The sequence below is a fragment of the Trifolium pratense genome, linkage group LG3 (genome assembly GCF_020283565.1).
Source record: "Trifolium pratense cultivar HEN17-A07 linkage group LG3, ARS_RC_1.1, whole genome shotgun sequence".
In the NCBI taxonomy this organism is placed as follows: Eukaryota; Viridiplantae; Streptophyta; class Magnoliopsida; order Fabales; family Fabaceae; genus Trifolium; species Trifolium pratense.
This window is the reverse complement of record NC_060061.1, coordinates 50,900,912-50,923,212: the sequence shown is the minus strand read 5'-3', so window position 1 is coordinate 50,923,212 and position 22,301 is coordinate 50,900,912. Positions and strand designations below refer to the sequence as shown.

Here is a 22,301-nt window from a genome sequence, read left to right as displayed (position 1 = left end):
TTGTTGAGGATTCTATGCGATATGAATCCTAATGAAACATAGCACACAATGAGGTATTGATTGCATATATTGTATAATTGTTATATTGCATCTTTCTTATATAGTTATATTGATAAAAAGGGAATGCATTGTTTATCAATAATTTTTGAACCATCTCGTATCCTTAACTGTTTGATCATCTTGAAAGCTTGCTAAATTTAGGTACTGATTGTTGCTGGAATATACTGTTATTACTATTTTTTTTTTTCTTTCTTTCTTAGCTGGTCTAGTTAGGTGAAAAATTAATGACCAAATGAGTAGACCATATGCGGTGTAGCCCAATAAATGATTATAACTACCATAAGCGAAATTTCAGACTTGAACCCTAAGCCACAGACCACAGTCGTTGTGATGTGAGCGAAAGGTTCAACCATCTATGTTAACTATATTTACCTCTCCCTAAATTGTTTAGCTTTGCTCTTGAAATTTCAGTTGTGTTTCAAGCATCTATATGAAAAATCAGTCAGAGGTCTTTGTTATGTGATACTATCAAATCTAATGAAAACATAGCATTCAATTAGGTCTGCATAAAATGTATAAATGTTAGGTACAACTTATTACAATTTTTTGAACCATGTCAGAGTTGTATCAGTTCAGCAGCTTCGTGCAATACTGAATCATAATCTTAATTGCGGTATCTTAAAAGATTGCATGAATTTATATGTTGATTATTTCTTACACATAGGGTATGAGCGGAAAGTTCAACCATTTGTGCCAACCATAGTTGGCTAAACGTTGTATAACGGACAAAGGTATTCATTAGTAGTATATTGGACCATGTGAGTGTTCACTTACATATATATATATATATATATATATATATATATATATATATATAGAGGATGTATATTATGAGAATGATAAAGATATATGAGAATATGAGAATGATTTTTTAGCCATTAGATTAAAATAAATGGTTTAGATTAAAATGTTTCACAAAAAATTAATGTGTACTGTCCACACTTGGTCCAATCTTGTTTCAGCTTCTCATCTTCTCCAATGGCAAACCCATCCCATTACTGTGTCGTCGTCGTCGATTGCTCGCCGATTACTTCTCAGTTCTCATCTTCTAAAAATTGAACGAACAGAAAATAAACAGAGCAAATTGCAAAACACAAAACAAAAATCCCAATTTATCATCTTAAAAAAAATTAAAAAAATCCCAATTCATGAAATCAATTTTAATTCATGAAATCCTAATAACAACACCTCCAACATAAAACTCAAGAAATCACTAATTCCAAAAATAACAACACCTAACCAAAACAGAGAATTACACCACAACCACCATGCAAATTCCACCGCCCCATTTTCAACCAAACCTCCAACTCAATTTCCACAATCCCCGTTTCAGCAATTCCATTTTCCTGGTATCAAAATCTAACTTTTCCACTTCCCTTAAACCACAAAATTATCAATTATTCTCTTCAATTTGTCACAATTACTCCTTGGAATCAAAATCATACCTTTTCACTTTGCTTCAACCTCACAATCATCAACGTGTTTTCCGGGAGATAGAAAGATATGCAAGGTCACCGCGAGAGAGGAGAGAGAGTTGTTCGTCGAGGGAGAGATGGTCGCCGGAAGAGAGAGACGGTCGCAGGGAAGAGAAAGATTCTTCGAAGGAACGAAGAGAGAAGTTGATGGGTTTGTGATTGAGTGTAATAGACACATTAAAAAGTGTTTTAATCTCAACCATTCATTTTAATCTAATGACTATTATTCATTCTCATATTCTCATATATCTTTATCATTCTCATAATATACATCCTCTATATATATATATATATATATATATATGAGGAGGGTTATATTGACTCCAAGAGTAAGTTTTATAACTTACTCCAAATCTTGACCTTTAATTTTAATTCCAATTAATGGCTAAGATTGATTGATAATAATTATTAAGGTGAGACTTATTTCTTTGTTGCACTGGAAAATAAGGATGATCAAAACATACCTCAAATAGAATGAATTAATGAATTCTTCTACCATAAAAAAAGAAGAAATTAAACCATTAATTATCAAAAATCAAAATTATCAAAATAATGATTCTTCACCTTTGTCAATTTTTTATACGCATAATAAATTGCATAGTAGAAAGGATAAAAATACTCTACCAAAAAAAAAAGTATAAAAATACAAATGATAACATTTGTACCAACAAAAAAAGAAAACAAATTTTAAACCAAAAAAAAAATTTCAAACTTAGACCCTAGTTAGGTCTAAGTTAGCAATGTGCACCTTTTCAATTGGACCAAAATACCCATTCTTTTTAATTAATTAACCAAAATACCCATTAATAGACGCGGATCCAGTGTCGCGCGCGTACCGAAGGACCATGGTTACAGACCGTTGATTTCCATCAGACAGCCAAGATCTGATCTCATCAAGACTGTCTGATCAATCCGACAGCCCAGATCATCCTGATCCATCAGATTCCAGCGCGTGCGCCACACTGGATTACACCCTGGAGAGAGAAAAATTTGCTTTTTAAAAGTAGGACACGTGTCATACAATGGTTGGCTGGACGTGATTTTTGTTCATTTAATACTTTGAACTCAATTATTTCGTTGTAAATTAATTTTTTATTTTTTATTTTTTATACCAAAATTCATAATTTTTTTTTTCTACAAATAGAGACTTGGTTCGTTTGATTTGGACACCGAAAAAAAATACAATTTTTCACTACCTTAATCTCATTTTTTGTCTACTAAATACGTTACTTGTGTGTTGTAATTTAACACGCACCACTCAACCAACTCACTGAAACCATTATACCAGGAAAATAGTAGATAATATTCTGGAACTTTTGGTATATTTTATGAAATTTTTGGAGACCTGAAACTATTTTTAGTTAATTAAATGAGATAAAACGGTAATTAAAAACTAATGTTTGCTTCTGAAACCATTTTACTGGTAGAATGGTTGCACATAGTTGTATTCTGAAACCATTTTACTGGTAGAATGGTTTCAATGAGTAATTTATTAATTGTGTTTGCTTCTGAAACCATTTATCTGGTACAATGGTTTCAGAGAGTTGTAATCTGAAACCATTTTGCCGGTAGAATGGTTTCAGTAAGTTGATTATTAGTTATTTGCTTCTGAAACCATTTAGCTTGTAGAATGGTTGCACATAGTTGTACTCTGAAACCATTTTACTGGTAGAATGGTTTCAGTGAGTAATTTATTAATTGTGTTTGCTTCTGAAACCATTTATCTGGTACAATGGTTTCAGAGAGTTGTAATCTGAAACCATTTTGCTGGTAGAATGGTTTCAGTGAGTTGATGTAAGGTAGTGAAAAATAAGATTAAAGTAGTGAAAAATTGGGTTTTTTTTTCTGTGTCCAAATCAAACGAACCAAGTCTCTATTTGTAGAGAAAAAAAAATTATGAATTTTGGTATTAAAAAAAAAATAAAAAATTAATTTACAACGAAATAATTGAGTTCAAAGTATTAAATGGAAAAAAATCACGCCCAGCCAATCAGACAGCGACACGTGTCCTGCTTTTGAAAAGTAGATTCTTCTCTCCAGGGTGTAATCCAGTGTGGTGCACGCGCTGGAATCTGATGGATCCGGATGATCTGGGCTGTCTGATTGATCAGACAGTCTTGATGAGATCAGATCTTGGCTGTCTGATGGAAATCAACGGCCTGTAACCATGGTCCTGCGGTACGCGCGCGACACTGGATCCGCGTCCATTGATGGTAATTTGGTTAATTAATTAAAAAGAATGGGTATTTTGGTCCAACTGAAAATATATATATATATATATATATATATATATGATTTGGGAATATTACAATGTCTATAGTACATTCTAATCTTGCTTATGCAGATTGTGAAGGATATACAAAGATGCAGATGATAAGAAAATACAAACTGAGTAACTAAGTAAGTCTAATCCTGTGCCAATGACAACCATTTTGCTCCTCTCAAACATTTTTACAAGAAGAATCATTACAATAACATGTCCTACTTTTGTTTTCAATTCATCAAGTGAGCTTATTTTCATCCACTTTGGCCTCTCCTGAAATGGAGACAATATATACATGTTCGTTAAGATAATTCAACAGTTGGATCGATATTATTAAATATCTATGAAGAGTTATAAAACATAGTAACTAACAAAGTTAATCATCGAGTGAGTAAATCAAGGATCATGACCATCCACTGATACATGATTGTAGGGTTTACGGTTACCTTCAAAGCAAACATTCCGAAGAGTGAGGATCCTTTAAGGGCACGGTCAACAGAAGGTGACACATCAGAAGGTGTGTTGCTGATGAACAATCCATATAAGCCCATACCAAAAATCAACATGACAGTGCCTGCAAGATAAACATCTGCGGGAGCAAGATTTGTTCATTTTATTGTCATAAAAGAGATTAAATGGAAGTGAAGTTAAAACTTCCAAATGAAAACAGAAAAAGAAAATTGATTTTTTCATGTTCTCAATTTGGAAACATGCAGGTTAGGATGATTTAGAGTGTTCTTTCTCGTACTGATGGAGAATAATCTTCTTACCGATTGCTTCAACCAGGCGCAGAACCATCTTTCCAGTGTGAACTCCTTTGACACAGCTTGACCAATAGACTTTATAAGCATCAACAATATAAACACAACCCTAAAATGATCCAAGGATATATACATTGTCAAATATATGAATGCTAATTCATGACATAATAAGTTTATTAAAATTTTACATGACCTTATCACTTGTAAAATTGTCACTCTTATATATGTAACTATAAATTTTTCATGTGGAGGAATCAGTAACATGCAAATGCAAGACAAAACTACCAACTATGGAGTACAGACCAAAAAAAAACAGGTTTGCCATCTGTTTCGGTAACAGCTTAATTAAGCGCTTATAGAATAAACACTTGTCATATAAATAATTATGTATAAGCTATTTTTATAACAAATGATAAAATAAAGTTAAGCTATTTTCATATAAGCTATAAGTTGTTTTCACAAGCTCTTTTGAACAGTCTGACATGTGCATAAAAACAACATTATAGCACCTTGCTGATCTTTTATTAAAGGTGTTGAAAATCTATACATTTAGAAAGCAGAGGAGTGAGCCAGCCAAGGAACCTCCAACAGCAAGAAGTGCGAAGAAACGGAAGTCGAAAATGATCTACACAACCATAAAGCTTTTAATTAGTAGATCATTTTGTTCAGAATAATGAAGATAAAAAAGAAATAGTTCAAATCATAAATGGATAAGCATAATTTTAATGGAAATATTTTTTAGCACTATAGTAGCTTTTGCTTTGATCTTCCATATAGTTCCATTGAAGAAAGTTATGTCCTTAATTAAATGAGCTTCAGAAGTTAAAGTTCTTTTTAATAATCCTAATTATTATTTTTTAGCACATTTAATCAAATTACCAAGCTTTCTGTTCAGATAATTAAATACAATCTAAACATTAAGACATAAAGTTCTACAGCACATGGAGTACTGAAAGTATATACAGTTTTCTTCTGTTTAGCCACTTCCAATTAAATCTATTCCTCTCTTATTAGTTTAATATTCCTTTTTTAAAAATTTTGAAATTTTATATTCCAAGAGAATATATATTATATAATATGGCTAATGCTACGGTGGACCACCTTCACAAGTGGTCCACCGTGGACAAGTGATTATTCACAATTGCGGGTACCTTTCATCTATAACTTTAGTATTAATAAATTGAACAGCAAGAAACAAAAAGTTCTTTTAAGTAAACCAAATTATCTTCCGCACACAGCTGCGAGGACTAATCCCTTGAGCTAAACCGAGATCCATTTACATGATTAACTTCTCCCAACAAATGTTTTTTCTATACGCATCGATCAGGGATCGAACCCGGAACTATATAGTCTTACAGTCCATCATATGTAAGACCATATAAGAACTAATTTTAAGATTAACAAATCAAAGACTAACAAATATTAATGAAACTAGATCAAAATAACAAGGATCATTAATAACTTTTCTTATATTTCGGAGACTAAAACATAACAAAACTTTTAAATAACTTCAAAATAAAAACGATATATTTATAGGAACTAAAAATATATTTAATTATGACCAAAATACCCTTTCAATGGTAGACTCGGTATTTCGAACCATCCCAACAAGTGGATTGCCATTGGTGTTGGCAAAGGCATGGTTAAAGGCAGGCTCAGGTGGCCTAGATTCACCATAAGGGATGGAAGTAGTTGTATTTGAAGATGGCACACTTTGTGGTGGTGATGATGATGATGGTGCTTTGGAATCAGGAGAAGAAGAGCTCAAGGATGCATTTGTATAAGAAACTCGACGAGGAAGATGAGACGAACGGTTGATGTGACGAGAAAGAGATGGTGTAGAGGGAGTGATGAAACTGTAACAAGAGAGAGCCATTGAAGTTGTGTTACTTAGCTTATTTTTACTATAAGATTGATCATTTCAATATGATATAGTGTCCACACATGTGGCTAATGTGGACAAATCATTTTCGTCTCATAGGGTGGTGGCATGAAAATATCTATGTTATTTACTTGCTTTTGGTTTCATAGATAGTTTTATTTTTTCAAACTTGTTCAAACACATGACTTTTGCTACATATTCAATGTATCTTTTGATTAATGATATTGCTAATTTTAGGACATTTAATTAACCATTTTTTGATAATAAAACCTTTTATGAAGAAATCTTTCCACCTTAAAAAAAATTAATTCAAAATTATCTTCATCTAAATAGAAAGAAATTGTAAGGAAGAGTCATATTACAAACATCAGTATTGAAGAAGTTCTTGATATTAAAACTACAATTGAAGAAATTGAAGAAGTAATGTAAACTAGTAGCACCTAAACCAGTTGTCAACATTAAAGAACAAATTGAAAACTATTTCATTGGTGTGTTTCAAACTCTTCAAAATATAATTGGTCATATAAGAGAGAAACTCTGCTGCAAGAGTTTTCAACTCTACAAAACCGACCTGTAAGATGAGATTTCTAAGCAGATTGATATTGTGTTTGTTTAACAAATTGATTGTTATATTGTCAAAATGAGAAGGGCAAAGTGGTGTTGGTCCTTATTTTGAAAAAGATTGAATGAGCTTTAGTACCATGGCCAATCAAAGAGATTTTTGGCTAATTGCAGATTTACAATAGAATTTACCTATAGCCTACTAACTGCGAAATTTCGGACTATCAAGTCACAGTCGGTAATGAGCAGAAGGTTTTACCATATGTGCCAACCGCAGTTGGCTAAAAACTTCCATTTATTCTAAACTATGTACAATGAACAAAAGTTTTTCAAGAGTAAGTGAACAGAAGTGTTCACCTAAATTATGAATTGAGAATATTACAATGCTTAGTACAATCTAATCTTGCTTATGCAGATTATGAAGGATATACAAAGATGCAGATGATAAGAAAATACAAACTGAATAACTAAGTAAATCTAATCCTGTGGCAATGACAACCATTTTGCTTTTCTCAAACATTTTTACAAGAAGAATCATTACAATAACATGTCCTACTTTTGTCTTCAATTCATCAAGTGAGCTTATTTTCATCCACTTTGGCCTCTCCTGAAAAGGAGACAACATATACATGTTACTTAAGATGATTCAACAGTTCGATCAATACATGATTGTCGGGTTTATGATTACCTTCAAAGCAAACATTCCAAAGAGAGAGGATCCTTTAAGGGCACGGTCGACAGAAGGTGACACATCAGGAGGTGTGTTGCTGATGAACAGTCCATATAAGCCCATACCAAAAATCAACATAACAGTACCCGCAAGATAAACATCTGCCGAAGCAAGATTCATTGATTTTATTAGCATAATAGACAGGTTAAATTGAAGTAGTAAACTTAATCTTATCACCATGTTATCCAAAGGGTGACATTGGCAAAAAGTACTAATAATTTGAGACAGAAAATGAGACACATAGTATGAGATAGAGCGAGTAATAATTAATTTTCTCATTTTTCCTTTGATTTTTGTTTAATATTTTCTTGTTCCAAGTAGTTAGAGTATCTTATCTATGAAAAATGATAAATTACCAATTGCTTCAACCAGAAGCAAAACCATCTTTCCAGTGTGAACTCCTTTGACACAGCTTGTCCAATAGACTTTGTATGCCTCAACAATATAAACACAACCCTAAAATGAGAATAAGCACTTATCACATAAGTGCTTATGTATAAGCTATTTCGATAACAGATAAAATAAAGTCAATCTATTTCATATAAACTATAAGTTGTTTATATAAGCTATCATGGAGAGCTTTTGGAAATAAGCTGAAAATAGTGAATGGTCATGTCATAAGTTGTTTCCCTAAGCTTTTTCAAACAGTCTCACAAGTACTCATACCAGTATATAATTACCTGATATAAAAAAAGTCCTTGACCTTTCTATGAACACATAAAAAACAAATTTATAGCACATTGCTTCTCTTTTACTAAAGGTGTTGAGAAACTATACATTTAGAAAGCAGAGGAGTGAGCCAGCCAAAGAACCTGCAACTGCAAGGAGTGCCAAGAAACGAAAGTCGAAAATGACCTGATCACACAACCAAAAGCTTTCAATTAGAAAAAGATTGCATACTTTTGTTTCTGATAAGCATATGTTAGTAGTTAGTTTGTTAGGGGGAGTGAAAATTTGTTAGCAGCAGAGATCGAATTCGAACCTAAACTAACTTCTTAAGACTCCTTCAAGCTCCCAACCCAAAAAACATACTAGTTCAAATCATAAATTACACAAGTCTTTACGTTTAGTCCCTGCAAAACGTTTTATTTGGTTTCAACCCCCTAAAACATAGGAATGTTTATCATTAGTCCTCATTGTTTTTAATTAGTCCCTATAATATTTGCTTAGGTTGATTCTAGTTTCTATAATATGTAGACCATATGAATACAATCCATCATGATATTAGGACTAATTTCAAGACTAACAAATATTAATGGAACTATATCAAAATAATAAGGACGAATTATTCGACATAATCCGAGTTCAAATCTTGACCAACAGAATCCGAGTTCAAATCTTGACTAAATAATCTTTGCTTAAACTTTACTTACCTCACAATTGAATTCCAAATTACTAGTATCCCTTTTCTGTAATAAATTTTCCTATGTTTCTAGGACTAATAAGAGAGAACAAAAACTTGTAAGAAACTAAAAAAATAAAAATTTGTATATTTGCAGGAACACAATTTATATGCAAGACAATATAATAATATCATCATATAGATTAACAATAATAATAGAAATGACAAAAGTACCCTTTCAATGGAAGACTCAGTATTTTGAACCATCCTAAGAAGAGGGTTGCCATTAGTGTTGGCAAAGGCATAGTTAAAGGCAGGCTCAGGTGGCCTAGATGGCACACTTTGTTGTGGTGATGATGTTGATGCTTTGGAATCAGAGGAAGAAGAGCTTAAAGAAGCCTTTGTACAAGAAACTCTATGTGGAAGATATGATGAACGGTGTGTGTGAAGAGAAAGAGAAGGTATAGAGGGAGTGATGAAGTTGTAACAAGAGAGAGCCATTGAATTCAAGTTATGTTACTAAGCTTTATTTTACTGTAAGATTGATCATTGCAATATGGTAATATCTAATATATATGATAATGTCCCCACATGTGGCCAATGAGGACAAATCATTTTTGTCTCATGATGGGGTTGTGGCATCAAAATATCTAAGTTATTTATTTGCTTTTGGTTTCATAGTTTTTTTTTTGTCAAAAAAAAAAGTGCAAATACATGATTTTTTTTCTTTTTTGGGTAGTGAATATAACCATTTTCTACATATTCAATGTATCTTTTGATTAGTTCTATTTCTAATTTTGTGCACTTCAAACTTTTAATTTAAACAAAATAATTGGAAATATCAAGTCTGATATTTTTTTCATGAAAAAAATTGTAAAGTCAATATCTTTTGTAAAAAAATTATGGAGGTGGTTTTTATATGGTAATATCTCAAGGGAAAAAGTTGTTTACAAGTGAAAATCATACTAAACATAAGCTAGGTGGCATTTATATTAACATAGTGCAATTATAAATTCAGAAATAATCCACAAAAATTGACAACAAATATATGTGACTAATTACGTCTATTGAATATAATTAACTACGATTTTGAATACCATTAATCACAATTTTCATATGTTTTCTTTAACTATCCAAAGTGTGTTCCGTTTATGTGTTCAAATAAACATGATATCCATTAACAACACTTGCTATTTTTCAACTTTAAGAATTGCAGGTGCATGATTAAGTTGAAATTGAAACAAATAAAACTGAAATTTCAATCACCAAGATATATTACAAGAACACAACAACCAGTGCTTAACATTTGACAGAGCTTATATCCCTGGAGGAAATTATACTCTGTCCCTTAAGGTTATAAGGTCCAACTCTTACATCTGAGTTGATGCATCATGGCCTTGTTATTACTTGTGTATCAAGCTTATGATTTTTATGAAAAATACTTTTCATAGAGAGCTTGCGAGATTGTTAGAGCATCTCCTTTGGCCTTTACCGGGTATAACTCATTGCCTTCCTGCCATTTGTTTGACATAGGAATCCATTGTTTTCGCCATTCAATCAACTTGAACTTCTTATTCTGTCTCAAGCTTTCTGACAAATGACTAAAATAGGTTGTAGCTCGTGGGAGATAGTAATTTTGTAGTATCCCGCTCCAAAATTTGTTAGCTGATCAGAAACCACGCCAAAACAGAAATCGTCAAAACAAAAATTAAGAATGAAATAGGTATAGCAAAGTTTGATGATGTGTTCTACCGTAATCGTGGAGCTTGCTCTGAGTAGTTTCATTTGTGTCAAACCACATTGTCACTTGTGTCCTAGCGTTCCATTCATACTGAGGAGAAAAGGTAAACCGTCTCATTTATTTACTAGAATGTTGTCGAAACAATAACAAGATGATAATTACTTGATTCAAATACAATCAATGAAAGATTAAAACAGTGGAACTTTCTAGTTAATGACAGCAGTATATGTATCTGTACATTAACATCAAATAATGAGATGAGAAATTTATCAGTATCAAGCATTTGCGAAAACAATTTGTCCTCACCTGCTTCAACTCACTTGGATTTACTGCTAGTTTCTTGGCACTCTCAAGCCAAGTACCAAGAAGAAAGTTATCATCAGAAGCAAGCAATAAATCAATATCTTTAATCAGTTGAAGGAACTTATGGCTGTTTAAGTGCAAATCATCAATATTCTTTTCCTGAAACGAAGTAACTGCCTTGATGTATACTTGGTTTGCAAATTTCGATAATACTTGTCGTGTCAAGTCAACCAGGTCATACCTGGCAAAAAAGATAACAGTGCTATAATTATCACACATATTCACTTTGTGTGTGCAGACACCATTTCTACATCTTCATGCAAAAGTTAAGTTTAACTTTGCTCCTGTTGATTACAGTCATAATTAGAATTATTCTCTTTATTTAAAACTAGAAACACTTTATTTCGTTGGTGAATATAGAATAGCACCATAGTGACAAATATCATCATTCCATTCACCATAAGTGATTGATCAGCTTCCTTTATGTGGACTTCTATAGCATATAATAAGTTGAATAGAATACCTATATGTGAGGCTTCCTGTGAGATTCTTTCCACCGGCTAGGAATAGTTGTAATGCTTTGATCACGTCTTCAGGAGGATACCACAAATGAACCTGTGGCATACCAGCTGGTGTTTGCTGGAATAAGTATCTTCTATTTCCAGGGGGCAAGAAGTAAATTTTCTGTTGATGATTTGACATACCAGATTCAATATTTGTGGATGGATCCCAGTCAGGAAGCACTGCAATATAATCATGGTTGTGATCCTGCCATAAATTTACAAGTTGGTGCCAATCAGTATCCAAGTCAGATGACGATGTAAGCAAAAGGAAATGAACAAATACTCATGCCAGTAGTATATACATGAAGTGAGCTACCCTAACTTCCTACTAAGAAATCACGCTTCGACAAATGTTACTGGCCTACAGATTCCTACTAATGTGTCAAGTTGAATAATGAGCTAGCAAGTCACACCATGATGTGGCAATGCATAAATGGATCGAATCGTATTATTTTATTTTTCATGTCATTAAAGTTTTATTTTTAAAAAATATGTAAACTCTAAAAAATATGATTTCTCAAAAATAAAATTGCCAGATCACCCAATGACTTGCCTGCTTATTATTCAACTTGACACATCAGTACAAATAAGCCTCAAAAGCAGTGCTGGGAAAAATTCTGAAATTTTAAAAACTGAAGGACCATATTTTTGGATTTAGAAAGAGGGACTAAAATTGTGAATCAATAAAAATAGGGGGATTAAAAATGCATTTAAGCCTAGATAATAAGAGTACAAAGTAACTTTTTTCTTCATTACATCAGGTACTAGTAGAGAAAAAAAGGGAATACTCGACGTACAAAATTATATTGATTGACGAGTAATAATGCAGCACAATGCATTGTCCTGTCTATATTAATGTCAAGTACTACTGTTACTACAAATGATATTGTGAAGTAATCTTAAACAAAAATCAATGCAAAGAGTACATACAGCAATTCCGTCAGTACAGTTGTATATTGTATGATAAAGGATCTCCCATGCAGCGTCAATTTGATGAACTGCTTTACCATATCGTCTATGGGAATAACTCTCGAGCCATTTCTGCAAGAAAATTATTCTTCACTTACGAAAAGACCTTATAAGCTAATATGATCCATTGTTGGACACATAATTTTTCAGCTTATATGTGCAGCTGCTACTTAAAAAAACTCAGTTATTGCAAGATTCTTTTAAAATATCTTTTTTCACAAAGTGCTTCTTCACACTCATTTCTAACACACTCATTTCCATTTTTAATCATATGATTTAGAAATACCTTGAAGCTGTACCCCTTTCTAACACACTCATTTCCATTTTTCTTTTCTTAGTACCATAGCATATATATATAACCAATTAGAATGTGAAAATAACTAGTAAATACAAATTTCACGAAATGCCATATAAACAACATTACATTGATTTTAACTTTCTCATCACGAAATGCCATTTCAGACATAAGCTCATAAACAATAGGATTGTGCTCTATCCCTTCCATGCACATACCAACACCTACCTGCATAAAACATAAATAACAAGTTTAAAAATCAGAATGTAGAAGCTATAAATCAGGAAACACGAATGTTAAATATTTTTTCAGATGTAATTCTGAAGTGAAAAAAAAAATTATGCCAATAAAATGAAGAATAGATAATGGATTAACCATATAATATGTGCATTACAACACATGTTTTAACAGCATGCCTCATTCAAGTTTCTAACATAAAGGAACTTGCAAATTATTGTTGATGTAAACATTAGTTGTACCATTGTTGAGTTTGCACTGACACGTGCATCAATAGGCCCTGAACCAATTGAATCCAAAACACCGTACATTTCAATATTACCACCAAAATTATGTAGCATGCACCTGGAGCAAAGTAAAGTTTAGAAATCATCGTTTTTGTTTAAAATATTGTATATCTTCAGAGAAAGTTGTAGCACGAGCTATCAAAGAGCTAATTACCATATATAAGGAGTACCATAAAACTGAAAGGAAGTTTTCCATATTGGTTTTACATCAGCAAATAGATCAAGAACAATCATCTTCCCAGATGGAACAGACTGTAAAAGTGCCTGCAAATAGTATCATACATATTCAAAAAACATGTTTTATTCTTTAATTCTTGGTAATAGCTAATGAACCAGAGAGGAGCGCCAGAGATACTGTAATTAGGATAATTATGGCACTGGTTCTATGCAATTACAGTAATTAGGGTAACTGTAAATCCTTCTACATATGACTCTATTCATAATATTTTCTAGAATCTAACTGGTTGCGTGTATTGGTCAAATCATCTTTTGATGTTGACTTTCCTTCTGCCTTTGTAGACACTGCTTTAGTCTCTCAGGATGGCGACTGCAAGCCATGAAAGTTTCATCCTAAGTGCAGTCATTGCCACAAAATCAAACACACTATTGACAGGTGCCATGCCATGCATAGTTGCCGCCTGTGTCAGCCCGTGCTGCATAGAACTCACTGCCGGCAACCTAGTTCACTAAGCCAACATTTGATCCTAAGGGACAACCAACCATCATTCCGACTTCCTCAATTGGTATGAGAAGCATCATCAGGTCTCCGGTTCCACTACCTATGTTGCACACACCGGTCATTTCTTTGGCAATAGGGCACAATTCACTGCCATTCATTCAGTTTCACATATCCTAAACAAATTCGAAATTCACTACCCAACCCACAAACTGCGCCTCAACGGCCAACTGCATCCCATTGCTCTTATCACACAAGAACCAACACCTTCAGAGCTTCCCTGTTCTCCGGCTATGAAAACCAGAGAAGTAGGACTCGGTGTTTTGAACAAAGACAACAAATGGGGAAGAAGGAAAACAGAGGCCAACCGTACAAGTTAACTTGCAATTTTGATACCTCGGTACCATTAAATGGCTTATCAGTATGCGTATTTCACGGTGGGAAAATGTTATGAAGTTGTTGTTTTGTGTGTGTGTGTGTGAATTTTGAAAAAATGGAAAACATCTATTTATGGTGATCTAACTAGTGGCTCCTGAAAGCATAAAAAAGCAAAGATAAAAAACCACGCACAGAAAACTATTGAAGAAGACAGAAGATATTTGATTCTACATCAGAATTCCATACTTTCATTTGAGGTGGCTTCCAAAATGATGAATCAGAGTAGAAGAGCCAGCCCTGCAAATTCATTTATGTCCGTCAGCTATACGTCATTTTACAAATGGCAGCAAAATACTCATGAATAGAAAGGAAAAGAGGATAATTGTAACTCTTCATGTTAGAACAACAACTGGTTCAAAAAAAATTGACAAAACGCAAGCGGAATGCACCATATTTGATCAGAGTTCGACCAATTGTGTCAGTGTCTCAGACTACAGAGCAGCTGCCGTACTTTTCTATCAAGCTTAGAGTTTACAGAGTACGCCTTGTGTTTAAATACTACGGTTGTTTACAAGATTACCCCTGCCCAGTTATCAGGAAACTATTAGCCATACCCAACACTTCATAATACAAACCAATCATGAAAACACCCACATCAGAAGTCAAAATATAAAGATAATCATCTGATTTTGTTAAGAATTAAGAGTATTATAACGTGATTTGATTAGTGTAGAGAGGGTTTTAGGTCATCTGCACTTCATTGTACAACTTTGTACTACAATCATAGTCCATTGAATAGAAATTAAGAAGCCTATGCCCACTTTGGGTGGTTTAACCAATAGCTAAAATTTATGAAATAGTTAGTACACTACTTAGTACATAAAATTCACCATAGAGTTGTTTCCAAAATTGAAATGCTTATAAAGAGAGAAAATGGAAAGATCCAGAATTTGAAGCATACTTGCATTAACCACACAGCATCTTTGTCACCCTTGGAAATGCCTTGATATACTGCAGCTCCAAGAGTTGATATATAGTCTGGATCACTGGTAGGTGGGGAGTTTTCGTTAAAGGTATCACTGCAGTCAACAATATAATATGTATGTTAGCAACCATGAGTAATCAAGAATAGTAGAAACTCACTCTAGTCCAGTTTAAAAATAGTATATACGTGTGTGGTTGACGCCAATAAGTTTCATGACCAAGCGAATATGCCAAGTTTAATTTATGAACATGTACACCATATATGATAAAATGCCAATCAAAAGAAAAATGACAAATAGATATGGTAGAAAATCAACTTGAAACCAAATCATCCAAGAAAATAATAATATTAAGCATTGAGGACAAGTGAATCTACCAGTTGTATATGTCTGTTACATCCCCATATTCTGTAAAATTTAAGAAAATATGTCAAAATTAAGAGGGATAATAATGAGAATGAAATATAGGGAAGAAAACAAAATATTAGGGCCATCATCACCTAAAGACTAGAAGTTTTGTCCTATTGGAATACATAATGGTTGAGTTTTCAGAGATTTGAGATAAACAAATGAAAGTGTATACTACATAACAAATAAAGAACTTAAGGCAAGTATTTGCCTTTTCACATGTTTGGTTTCCCATTCGCAAACAGTTGTCCCTTTTATCTTCCAACCTCTATTCAAAACCTTATGTAACTATTAAGATTCCCTCTTGTTCAAAAAACTATTAAGATTCCCACATTTGATGAGATATAGCCTAAAAAATGAGTTTATAAGTGGGGAGGTATCTCTCACCTTATGGGCCAGTTTTCTAGGGTTTAGTTAGGTCCAACCCAAAATATAAGATGGTATCAGAGACTATCCAAGATCCGTTCAGCCACCTATTATCAGGCCACGGCTAAGATATCCAATCTTGACATAAGGAGGGTGTGTTAAGAGTCCCACATTAGATGAAATATCTCTTGAAAATGAATTTATAAATGGAAGGCATCTCTCACCTTACGAGCCAGTTTTATAGGGTTGAGTTATGCCAAATTGTAAGAGTAACCAACTCAACAAACATTAAATTTTCCAACAAAATTTGGTCATGTTCCCATTTATTATTCTGATCCTATTATCCCCTTTGAAGTTTGACATTATTCAGATTTGAAAGTGCAACTGGTTTTCTCCACCCTTACCCTAAGTCTCCACATACAATTCTCCCATCTTCATCCATTTGATCGTCTTCCCCAAACAAAGTGACCTGCATGCTCGTCAGTGCATTGACCCGAATGTTTGACTGCACTGGAAACATTGACCTTCTTCCAACCCAACTAACATATCCCTAATAATCAAGCTTCCAAGATCCTCCAAATCTCGGTGAATAGTTGCTTCACCCGCGGCAATTTGTTACAGCCTAATTCAAACCTCCATTACCCCCTTCCCTTGTGTATTTGTGTGAGTAAGGGTTGGGGCCAAGTCACTTTTGATACTAGAAAAGTCCATCTGAGCTATCTCCTGTCGTTTTTATTAAATTCTTTCGCTTGCAAAACAAACTTCCCCAACAAATTTCCATGAATAACCCTTCCTTCCCTACCTCTTATTTATTCAATCGTAACACAAACTAGACCATAAGAAAGAAGGAAACAGAGTGAAACAAGGCACACCTTTAATTTGTTTCCGGATAAAAGCTTCCCCAATTTCAACAAATAGAGGATCGGAGGGATCAAGAAGGTATGTGCAGCACCAGCGAGGATCAGCATCAACAGTGTTCCTGGCAGCGATATTAATGAAACAACTTCATTGATAAACACATGGAACAATAAACCTTTAAATCTGGAAGATAAAAAAGAAATGTAAGCTGGAACATCAGTCATACATCCAAAACATGCCAACTACTAAAAAAAGAATTATTTGTATCAATGCTAGGAATACAAAGTTACACAATGGATACTAACAACTAACACCGAAACATGAGTTACCTGAGAAATAAACAATCTTACTAAAGAGAAGTTAAATACCAGTCACCAAGTCTGGTTATTTTGGCTGAAGGATATATCTTCGTCAAAGCAGCCGGAACATTTCCAGAGAAGGATGGTAATACTAGAATATAAAAAATTTAATGTTAAATCAAAGCATTAAATTCAGGAAAGTGTATCAGAGAATTTGAGACAGTAAAACCATTTTCACCTCTGTAAATCTGGATGCTTTATCGAAAATCACAGATTATATATAGATAGATACATGTATTACTTCTTACTGCCAAACAAAAGGAAATACATGAAACAAACTTGCATGTTTTATGGCATTAGTATACCTGGAGTCATCCCTAGCTCCAGCATTCGAGAGATTATCTGTTTTTGTAAGACCAATTGTTGATCTAACCAGTTTTGAGATAAAGGCCCACCCCATCTGTGAAAAGATAGATCTCATTAGAAACCAAAGCACCTGAAAAGATAACAGCTACCTTTTATTCAAAACAACCACAGAATTCAAAAAGAAAAATGAATAGTACCCATGACACATTCAATAATATACAAAGATGGATTGTATGTGTTTTGTAGTTTTCTCATTCAAATTTTTAAGTTACCCTTTTACTTAAAAGATTAGGAGGGGCATTTCCTAAAACATTACCGGCATGAATTTTTTTCTTTACTTGAGTTTCAATGCTGAAATTTAGGAGAAACAGTGTCGGGATTGTTGTGATGTGCCCATTTTATATCCTATGTATTGATGTTTTAATCCGACCTTAAATTCCATTTTTTTACCCAATTTGACCGGTAATTTGAAGATTTGCCAAGGGTCTAAAATCTTAATGGCGTCACTGATTGAGCTCTTAGATCTTTAAGTGAAACCCCTGTCCCTCTTCAAAACTTCACCTATGTTCAGACCTTACAGTGAAACCTCGGCTCCTCTTCAAAACTTCACCTATAGTTCCCTTTGAACATAACTCATTCTCCTTACGACAAAGACCATTGTATCCGATCAACAAATCTCAGGAAAAAAACAAGGAACGTGTTGTGCAATCTCTGATTTTGACCTTGGGTTAGAACCATCCTCTTACATAGTACCAGTTTTAGCTAGAATTTCATGCGGAATGGAACAAAATGTCGGCACAATAAAACAAGCACATTTTAAGTCATTTCAAACAATTGTAACTCTTTTAGTTCTTCTTTTATCTCAAAGTATTATAATTCTCATAATGTTGTCATTGCATAAAATGTTCAACATTATGAGATATGAATAATGAACACAAAACACGAGATTACTTGATTTGCATAATTGCATGCCCGTTTCTTTAGCTATCTATAAGGAATGAAAATCAATAACAGGATTTAAATTACTACTTCTGCCTACCCATGTAAATTTCCCATGCGCGCCCAAGCAAGGAAAGCAGGTCCACCAAAGAAACCATTCAAATCTTCTGAACTAATGTTAAAATCCTACAGTTAGAATATACTAGTCAAATCACTATTGAAAGAGGAAAATATATTACATAGATATTATTATGAGAATAAATTACACCAAATTGCTAATATCTGGAATAAGTAGTTCATAAAATAACTTTCGCAGTTTATAGATTCTATGATCTAATCTTTGACACAGTTAGTGCTCAAACTATATAATTGATGTTTCTTAAACCTAGCTTTATCCAGACATAGGCGAACATGTCACTAGTACTTACCTTAAAAACCTTTTGCCATATAGCTTCCTGCCCGGTGAATGCCAAGGGTAGGTTTATCCCCTGAAGTGCCATCCAGTCTACCTCTTTTTCCCACCTTTCCCAATCCCACCAAACAAACGAATCTGCAAAGAACAAAGAAGAATGTGATGTGATGTTACATAATCTCTCACAGATGGAGCAATAAGTTGTATCCTAATTCCCAAATATGTGTTTTGTCTTATATTTAGTATATGACAATTGGCTTATTTGAGCTTCTCTACTTTCATAAGCACTTCTCAGACTGTTTAGGAAAGCTTATAGAAACCGTTTATCATGTGTTCATTATTTAAATAAGCTCTCCATGATAGCTTATGAAAACAAGAGGGAAAAAAACAAGAGATGTTATTTATCATCATTACTCATAACAAAGTTTTAAGCATTCGCACTAGTCACTAGTGAAGTATATCAGTTCAAATTCTCAGTCAGTTGTGCAGTACATAAAAAAACAAGAGATGTATGGTTCTATGGAAAGCTGATTTTGGTACTCACAACTAGAAGTCACGACATTTTGGTAATAGTTCCACGGAACAGGGCGTCTAATCTTCACGCCCTCATCTTTCAAAAGGGGTAGTGATCCTGGCTTGGGGATGGAAGTTGTCTGAACGCCGCCGGTTTTATCCCACGAGACATGAGCACCGCACCAGTACTTGAGATACCAATGGAGGCCAGACACGATCTCAACACCTGTGGTTCCTCTAATGCTGGGAAACATATAAATATACAAGACAATGTCAATTCATATTAAGGAACGAAGAATAACTGATCAAGTGACAATATCATAACTTATAGAACAGTGAAAACAAACAACTTCATCAAGAACCTTGTATAATTATGCATTAAACAGTATTGATAAGTTCCTTAGCATTTTGTACATTAAAATCAAGTTTTAAGTATATGAAAACGAGTGAAGAAGAATCCAAATCAGTTATAAACAAAATAAATTCAAGAACCCAAAAGGAATAACGAAATATGAATCAGAATCACGGTCTGCATTATAAATTTCACTTGACATACATAATCTCAGGCCCATTCTGGCTTGACTTATTGTGATTGTTTATCATAAAACAACTGTCGCCACCGCAGACATCCTGAAAATATAAATATCATATTTTTACATTCAATCATGAAAAACAAGAACATATGCGAATGCTAATTTCTTTGGCATGATAACATAACAGTACAGTTAAGTGAAAGTGGAAATCTATGAATAGATAAAAAGAAGGGTTAAATATTTGTTTTCCCCCTATAAAATTGGCAAAATTTGATTTTGACCTCTATAAAAACTTGTACTCAATTCTAGTCCTACATCAGTAAAACTTTCATTTCTAGTCCTTATTATCAGGAGTAAAAGCATACAGCTTTTTTACATTTTAAGGACTAAAAAAAAAAAAAAAAAAAAACTTGCAGCACAAAATCAAGTTTTGCCAATTTTATAGGACCAAAAATATATTTAACTCTATGAAAAACAAAAATAACTCAACACATTAACACTAACTACTTCGGCAAGATAACATGACAGCGTATTCAGTACTGCTTCTACCATAAGTAACATGCAGGTGACTATCCAAAAGATCAACACATTGATTGAATGAATTATGGACCTGTTTGAATTGACTTATTTTAGCTTATCTAACGACATAAACACTTGTCAGACTATTTGGGAGAACTTATAGTAACAGTCTATGATCAGCTTATTTCCATAAGCTCTCCATAATAGCTTTTTATAACTTATACCAAAACAATTTGACTTTATTTTATCTTTTGTTATAGAAAAAGCTAATACATAAGCAATTATATAACAAACACCTAGACGCTATAAGCGCTTAATTAAGTTGTTTATCCAATCATGGCCAAGTCAACAACTAATTCTGAAGTAACAGAGGAAAAATAAACTGTTTTTCTTCTAACTTTATATTACACCACTATAAAAGTACAATTCTAAACAACTTATAAAACCAAAAATTCAATTAAAACAAACAAATGGGTAACCAAAAAAACAACATAGAATTCATTATCCAAAAGAATTAAGTCAAAAAGAGAAAAGGGCAACAACAACCTTAGAAACTATGTTGAACTCAAAACTGGACAAATGGGTAGGAAGAAGTCTTTTGAGAACACCTTTAGCTGCAGCTTCTTGCACTGATGGAAGTGCCCTTTTGGAATCCAAACGGTGAAGCAAAGATTCTATAGCTTTATGATTAGATAGTGCTACGGGAAATGAAAAGGTTAGAAGCAGAAACAGAAGTTGAAGAAGTTGATAGTTGAACTTCAACATATTTGTTCTTGTTGGCAGAGAGGAAAGAGTGATGATATCAACAATGTGGTAAACAGAAAAAAGTTAGTTTTAGTGTTTATCTAGTTCGCACTACGTTGGTTTCTACTCACGCAGTCATAAAATATAATTTTTTTTTCTTTTACTGAATTAAAATTTATCTCTTTAGTAAATGTTAGTCGATTCAGTTGTGATTGACGTTGAACTTTGTAGGAAGACCACAGTTTGATCCCCACAACTGAATTTGGGAGAGGATCGAAACTACTTGATGTCAGAACTCGTACCGAACTCTGGACTACTATGGTCTCCATCCTCTACGAACCAGAGGGTGAAAATCAAAAAAAAAAAAAATGATCTTTTTAAGTTTATTACGTAATAGTCCCAAAATATAAGGGAAAATTGGTCAAAGAAAATTGATATATCTGGTTAAAAATTTAGACTAAATACATTAACTTTATTTGACCATTTTTGTCTTATATTTTGGGCCGGGAAAATATATAGATTTGATAAATTAATTAATACAATAATTTTTTGGTGAAGCTTCTCTTAAACAACTTAATAATAACGAATAAGAAAATACTTATTAACGGTTTTTTTTTTTTGGTAAAGAAAACAATATTTTTTATTTTTTTAGGTAAAGAAATACTACTTATTAACGTTAATAGTACTTTGGATGAATTTATTTATGTAAAACTTAGAACACTTTTAACTCTACACATTTCGGTTCCATTTATAATTCCTATCAAACAAACCACCATTTTAATCCACTTTTGTTGTTATTCTATAGATTAAAGTGATCAACAAAAAAAACACATTTGAA

The 22,301-nt window shown here is 33.2% G+C and overlaps 3 protein-coding genes across 6 annotated transcripts; all 3 read right to left on the bottom strand.

Moving 5' to 3' along the window:
* Positions 1-779: 779 nt before the first annotated feature.
* Positions 780-6,533, bottom strand: LOC123915817. 3 transcript variants are annotated; one of them, XM_045967069.1, is made up of 6 exons: positions 6,130-6,526; positions 5,107-5,184; positions 4,569-4,668; positions 4,245-4,387; positions 3,825-4,071; positions 780-818 (listed from the first exon to the last, which is right to left on the bottom strand). In XM_045967069.1, the coding sequence occupies exons 1-5, from the start codon at positions 6,433-6,435 to the stop codon at positions 3,862-3,864; spliced, it is 837 nt and encodes a 278-aa protein (XP_045823025.1). In that variant the 5' UTR covers positions 6,436-6,526; the 3' UTR covers positions 780-818; positions 3,825-3,861. The 3 variants fall into 3 exon arrangements, with proteins under 3 accessions (XP_045823025.1, XP_045823024.1, XP_045823026.1); XM_045967068.1 differs by having other exon boundaries at positions 780-844; positions 3,829-4,071; XM_045967070.1 differs by lacking the exon at positions 5,107-5,184 and having other exon boundaries at positions 780-844; positions 3,829-4,071; positions 6,130-6,533.
* A 722-nt stretch (positions 6,534-7,255) lies between these two features.
* On the bottom strand, positions 7,256-9,633 carry LOC123915818. Its single transcript, XM_045967071.1, has 5 exons — positions 9,309-9,633; positions 8,510-8,587; positions 8,089-8,188; positions 7,691-7,833; positions 7,256-7,609 (listed from the first exon to the last, which is right to left on the bottom strand). The coding sequence occupies exons 1-5, from the start codon at positions 9,573-9,575 to the stop codon at positions 7,400-7,402; spliced, it is 798 nt and encodes a 265-aa protein (XP_045823027.1). The 5' UTR covers positions 9,576-9,633; the 3' UTR covers positions 7,256-7,399.
* Positions 9,634-10,173: 540 nt separating this feature from the next.
* On the bottom strand, positions 10,174-21,578 carry LOC123915816 (alpha-N-acetylglucosaminidase). Of its 2 annotated transcripts, XM_045967065.1 has the most exons (20): positions 21,266-21,552; positions 20,224-20,297; positions 19,699-19,910; positions 19,171-19,292; positions 18,843-18,928; positions 17,803-17,897; positions 17,507-17,588; positions 17,153-17,259; positions 15,884-15,914; positions 15,485-15,602; positions 14,770-14,820; positions 13,624-13,733; positions 13,425-13,527; positions 13,075-13,173; positions 12,612-12,722; positions 11,823-11,886; positions 11,642-11,747; positions 11,122-11,359; positions 10,827-10,905; positions 10,174-10,739 (listed from the first exon to the last, which is right to left on the bottom strand). In XM_045967065.1, exons 1-20 carry the CDS (start codon positions 21,482-21,484, stop codon positions 10,504-10,506), a joined length of 2,343 nt encoding a protein of 780 aa, XP_045823021.1. In that variant the 5' UTR covers positions 21,485-21,552; the 3' UTR covers positions 10,174-10,503. The 2 variants fall into 2 exon arrangements, with proteins under 2 accessions (XP_045823021.1, XP_045823020.1); XM_045967064.1 differs by having other exon boundaries at positions 11,642-11,886; positions 21,266-21,578.
* Positions 21,579-22,301: the final 723 nt, after the last annotated feature.